At 45.0% G+C, this 5,181-nt stretch overlaps 1 protein-coding gene across 1 annotated transcript; it reads right to left on the reverse strand.

The window, feature by feature from the left end:
- Window positions 1-354: 354 nt before the first annotated feature.
- SLC32A1 (solute carrier family 32 member 1) lies at window positions 355-3,976 on the reverse strand. Its single transcript, XM_007435616.1, has 2 exons — window positions 3,599-3,976; window positions 355-1,542 (listed from the first exon to the last, which is right to left on the reverse strand). Exons 1-2 carry the CDS (start codon window positions 3,974-3,976, stop codon window positions 355-357), a joined length of 1,566 nt encoding a protein of 521 aa, XP_007435678.1.
- Window positions 3,977-5,181: the final 1,205 nt, after the last annotated feature.

Genomic DNA, 5,181 nt, shown 5'->3' on the forward strand with positions numbered 1-5,181 from the left:
TGCTGAGTTCCATAAAACTTGCAAAAATACTACCATGAAATCACTCCCTATTTCCAAATAGAGGATTTTACTTTCTTTATAAAGATTAAACATGTGTAGATTATGAAGAGGACAGGGAAATATTCCAAATATTTTCTCTCTGATAATATCTAAATAATACAAAATATATAGGGTTTCTTCATTTATTTAAAAAGTCTGTTGGGTAAGCATCTGATCTGGAAACTTGCTTATGTTTGTTGGATGTACTTCACTAAAATAACAACATTTCTCCTTTATGGGGATGCATAATCTTTTGGCTATGTAAATGTGATTCTTTGATCTCCTCCCTCCAATGCAACCAACTTAGCCCATCTTTTAGTCTTCTGAATTGGTTCTAAATGCCTCAATGAGGCCTTCTAAAGAGTGGATGAAACCTGACACACTGCATATACCACCTATTACAAAAATGGCCACATCAAAGAAGACATGGTGCCACAAGAGTTTCCTCCACAATAGCTTCAGGTGGAAAAGGCTGGGAAGGAGGAAACAGAGGCCAGCCCCTGTGAGACTTCCTGTGAGGCCCATCAGGAGGGCAAAATGTGGGACATAAATGGCCATCAGCAATGTGAACACCACAAGAGCACACCTGAGGGTGAGTCCCCAGGATTTGAGCCTCCCATCACCCCCATAGCAATTAGGGAAGAAGGCCCTGTTTCCATCTTGGAAGAGGGATCTCTCCAGGACCTCCACAGCTGCAAAGAAAGGCAGAGGATAGGAGAGCAAAGCCTTGGCTACCAAGAAAATATTAACGACAGCCCTAATGGTGGATGGCAAGTTGTCTGTAATTACTTCTTTTGTATCATCAGCCCAAGTCAGGTAGGCTACCAAGGCAAAGAGTCCCTTCAGAATGCAAGCAGCTATGTGAGTCCAGTTCATCATGCAATGGAACTCCTTAGGATTCTGCATGTTCCCTTCCAAGGAAGGCAGAAAGATCTGAGAGGTGTAGCTGAAGACAATGATGCCAATTGAGATGGGGAACTTCTTCACATCAATGTAAAACTTGACTTTATCCCATGCCCAATCCCGGGCTCTGGAGAGGCAATAGGCAATCACTAAAATGTTTATCACAAAATGGGCCAAGGTGCAGAGTAAACTGAATTTGGAAACAGCTTTGAGGTTCTTCAAGAAAGCACAAGGCAGGAGCACTGCTGTCGCAATGATGGACCATGATTTCTGGGAGACTGGCAAGTTTGGGAAGCTGTTGTACATCAGGTTACCACTGACCACCACATACAGGATGCAGGTCATGACCAATTCTATGATCTGTGCCACGTTTACAATCCTGCCTCCAAGAGTGGGAAACCTGGGAGTGCAGCAAGCATTTGCAATATCCACATAGGAGTCTCTCACCCTGACTATCTCTCCATCTTCATTCTCTTCATAGAGGCAGGCAATGAGGATTTTCCCAGTGTAGCAGCAAACTACTGCTGCAAAAATGATTAAAAAGAGTCCTAGGTATCCACCATGAAGGATAGCATAGGGCAGGCCAAGAACAAACATCCCCTAGAAAGACAGAAAATGGATATTGTATCGCTCAGATTTATTTGCAAGTGAGCATTTACTCTCCCAGAAAATATACAAATGGAAATAGTAAGAACTTGCTTTTTTTATCCCATGTAAAAATTAAAACTTTTAGAAACAGGCAAGGATAGACTTCATTTTCCTGAATAGAAAGGCTCTTAAAAATATTACATCCATAAATTCTTAGGCAGCTAGGAAAAAAGGGGAAGACCCTCTGTCATTTAAACAATTGGTTTGGTTTTCTTTAAAAAAAAAAATCAGCTGAAAACTCAAAATGAATACATTTTAAAACTACAAACATTTTTCCATGTCACTTTTCTGAAGGAATCCAGAGCAATTTAAAAATAACAAATAAATAAAACCATTATAGTAAAACCAATACCTTTAAAACTATAAATGTAAAAATTAAAGCACTTTTTAAAAAAAAGCAATGTAACAAACAAAGATAGTTTGGTTCTGGATTATCCTACAAATGTCTGGGAGAACAGACATCTCCTCAAAAGCTTTCTAAAAGAAAATAGTATCGGGACCAGCCATGCTTCCTTGAGTAATGCATCTCTTTGAATAGGTATTAATCACTCTAGACAATAATTGTAAACTCACTTATTAAAATTACTATGACTTATTTTGGTTTTAACTTGTAATGTCTGTGATGCAGCATCAGATAAAAGAAATGAAGTTTGATCATCAGATTGCTATAAATCAACCTGTAAACGTCATTGCTGTTTACTGGGATAGAAGCCATTTTTATCATATCAAACCAATTCGGTCAAAGGACCTGAACTGAATGCACAGACTAAATTGTTTTGTAAAACAATCCTATGCATGTCTGCTAAGAAGTAGGTCTCACTGAGTTCACTTCAGCTTATTTCCAGATAAATAGGGACAGATTTTCAAACTATACCCATTGCAGCTATACAGACATTATTTTTGCAGAAAGTTAGAAGTTTATAATTATTGCTAGAAATACCACCAAAAATGCTAATTAGTGAAAGTAATATTGGGAGTTCTGTTTGTTTGCTTATTTAAGTTAGATATTAATCAGTGGACAGTAATTGGGGCGGGAGGAAAGCAACAGAAATCTTGTGGAAATTTGCTTTCAGATCTTCACTACTGAATGAAAATTGATTTCAAATATAGAAATGCTACTCATCTTCCTAAAAGTTCATCTCCTGATCAATATTATTTTCTTTCTTTCAGATCTGAACAATGTTGGATTGAAAATGAAAAGGACTAAATCTTTTCTGGATGTAACTGTGTTATGTTGCATCCTATTACTGTTGCAAACAACAATATCAACAAAATTTAAGATGAACGATTACACATTCAGCTTTTGCAGATTAAAGCCCCAAATTCTTTATATACAATAGAAAAAAAAAAGGCCAGGGGGAGGGGCTTGCTTCACTCTTTCCAAATTTTGCAAATGCCTCTATCTGAAGCGGGAATAATATAAAACAACTAGGGGAGAATGGCTGTCCCATTTGGACCATATGCTGCCTTGAACATATAAAGAATTCAGGAATAAATACAGATAAAACTGGAAGGACTAACTAATGCAAATTTAGAATGCACAGTACAACTGATATTTTTAAATTGCCATCCCGTCATCATTAACACAGATTAAAAGTGCCACATCAGAGATAAAGCTGGGCTGAATTTGGGGGAGGAGACAAAGATGGGGGGAGGGAGCAAGTGCAACAACACCTAGAATGTGTTGATTTGTGTTTTTAACGTGAATTAGAAAATGGTTTTACATAAGTATTTCTTGAATGTGCAGTTACTTGAAAATGGGTAGGCAGCCCTTTACATCGTTGGGCAGTGGGTTGGATAAGATGTCCCTCTGGGGACGCCTTCTGCTTCTAAGATGCTATAATCCAAGGTGGCCGGACATCACGAACCCTGCTCTAGATGAACGAACTGCTGCAGTCCCTTAAACAGTCTGGACTCCCTGGCTCCACTGGAAACCAAGGCCAAGGAAAGTCCCAAGTAACTCAGGATTTCACCCAACGGAAAAGGGAAACGGAGCTCTGAAGGTTACCTGGATAGCGTTGGTGACATTCCAGCCGGCTTCCCAGGCAGTGATCTTGGGCTTCCCTTGAGTGGACAGCTCGGAGCACACGCCTTCGTCCTTGGAAGCGGACGGGGGCAGGGGCCCCGTGCCGTCCCTCTGGTAGTGGATATCTCCTTCCAAGGGCGGCTCTCCTCCTTCCTCGCTGCCCTCGGATTTCAGGATGTCCATCTGCAGTCCCTGCCGGTGCTCGTAGTCCAAGTCATCGCAGTGAACAAACCCCACCGCTTCTTCGTCGGTCGCCGCCTGGAAGCCCATGCGGGCAAAGATGCCGCTGACCTTCGCCTGGGACTTGTTGGAAACCGAGGTGGCCACATTGGAGATCTTGCTGCGAATTAGCGTCGCCATGATGCTCGCCCAGGCTCCCTCGCTTGTGCGTGAGTGCGGGTGTAGGCACGGACCAAACGCCCCAAAGGCGGGCAGCGGGCAGAGAGGTGGAAAGGAGCCGGAGCCGGCGCAGTTACTGTGGTGCCAGACCCGCTTGGCACGCCAGTCCCGCTGCTGCTGCTGCTGCTGCTGGTCCCGGCGGCTGAGGGCGAGCCTAGAAGGGCGCTATCTCCACTCTCGCCTGGAGCTGGACCTTCGCCTCTGCGGGGTCCCTTGGACCATGACCTCGGCACCTGCAGGGGCAGCTCTCGCCTTCTGCCTGGGGCATAGGCTCCTCAGCGGGTGCGACAGGTGTGGGGATGGAAGCGGCCGCCCAGCTCTCCTTCCCCAACGTCCTTCCTCCTCCTCCTCCTCTCCGGCTTCTTCTGTTTCCTAAGTAGCCGAGAGGCGGGCGGGCTGTCTCTCCAGCCTCAGCGGTGCCAATGCAATGCAGAGGAACCTGGAGGGGAGGGGGAAGCGAGAGGGGGACGAGCGGTGGTCACCAGATTGCCACGCAAGCCTTCTGCTGCGCGCGGCACGTCTCTGTCCCCACGCGTCCAACTAGCAGAAGGAAGGGGGAGGGGGAAGCGGGATCGGGGTGGGGTGGGGGGAAGGGAGCTTGAGGAAAGGTTTGCTGCATTTCTGGGGGAGGTCCCCACCAAAAGCTACTTCTACTCTCCCCTCCCCCCCTTCCCCAACAGCAACACCCACGCCTCAGACGAACTGCAGAGGGAAAGGGAGGGGGGATCAGTTAGCATCTTCACGTATTTCTTCCTTCCCAGGCGCGGTATGCAGAACGCAGCCAAGCCCAGCTTTTATACCGAAATCTGGGGGGAGGGATCCCCTATGCCATCCGCAACCCCCCAAACAGTTGTCTCCTCGAATATGCTCGGAAATGTACCTTTTCTCACCCACTGCCCTCTGGGTTCATTCGATCCAGATCTCCTAAGAATTATGTCTCTTTGGGGGACCTAAATATTACCACCTTCCCCAGTATGAAGGGGAAAGTACGGCGGATGAAGCCAGCAAGGCAGACCTAGAAAAATGGCGATTTTTAAATGTACTCCTTGAGTTACCTGTTGGCAAAGATTGTAGGATGAGAGCTGAGTTAATCTAGGGTAGCCCCAAATCGCAAGGAGCCCGGAAGCACCTTTTGATACATTTTACATTTTATTAAATGTAATACA

Source organism: Python bivittatus, unplaced genomic scaffold (genome assembly GCF_059951505.1).
Source record: "Python bivittatus isolate LINGU-HERP-01145 unplaced genomic scaffold, Pbiv_v1 ctg000700_np1212, whole genome shotgun sequence".
Classification (NCBI taxonomy): domain Eukaryota; kingdom Metazoa; phylum Chordata; class Lepidosauria; order Squamata; family Pythonidae; genus Python; species Python bivittatus.

Coding starts and splice junctions, on each gene's coding strand:
- SLC32A1 (XM_007435616.1), bottom strand. CDS start 3,976: ATGGCGACGCTAATTCGCAGCAAGATCTCCAATGTGGCCACCTCGGTT. Junction 1,543..3,598: donor ATGTCACCAACGCTATCCAG/GTAACCTTCAGA, acceptor CTGTCTTTCTAG/GGGATGTTTGTTCTTGGCCT.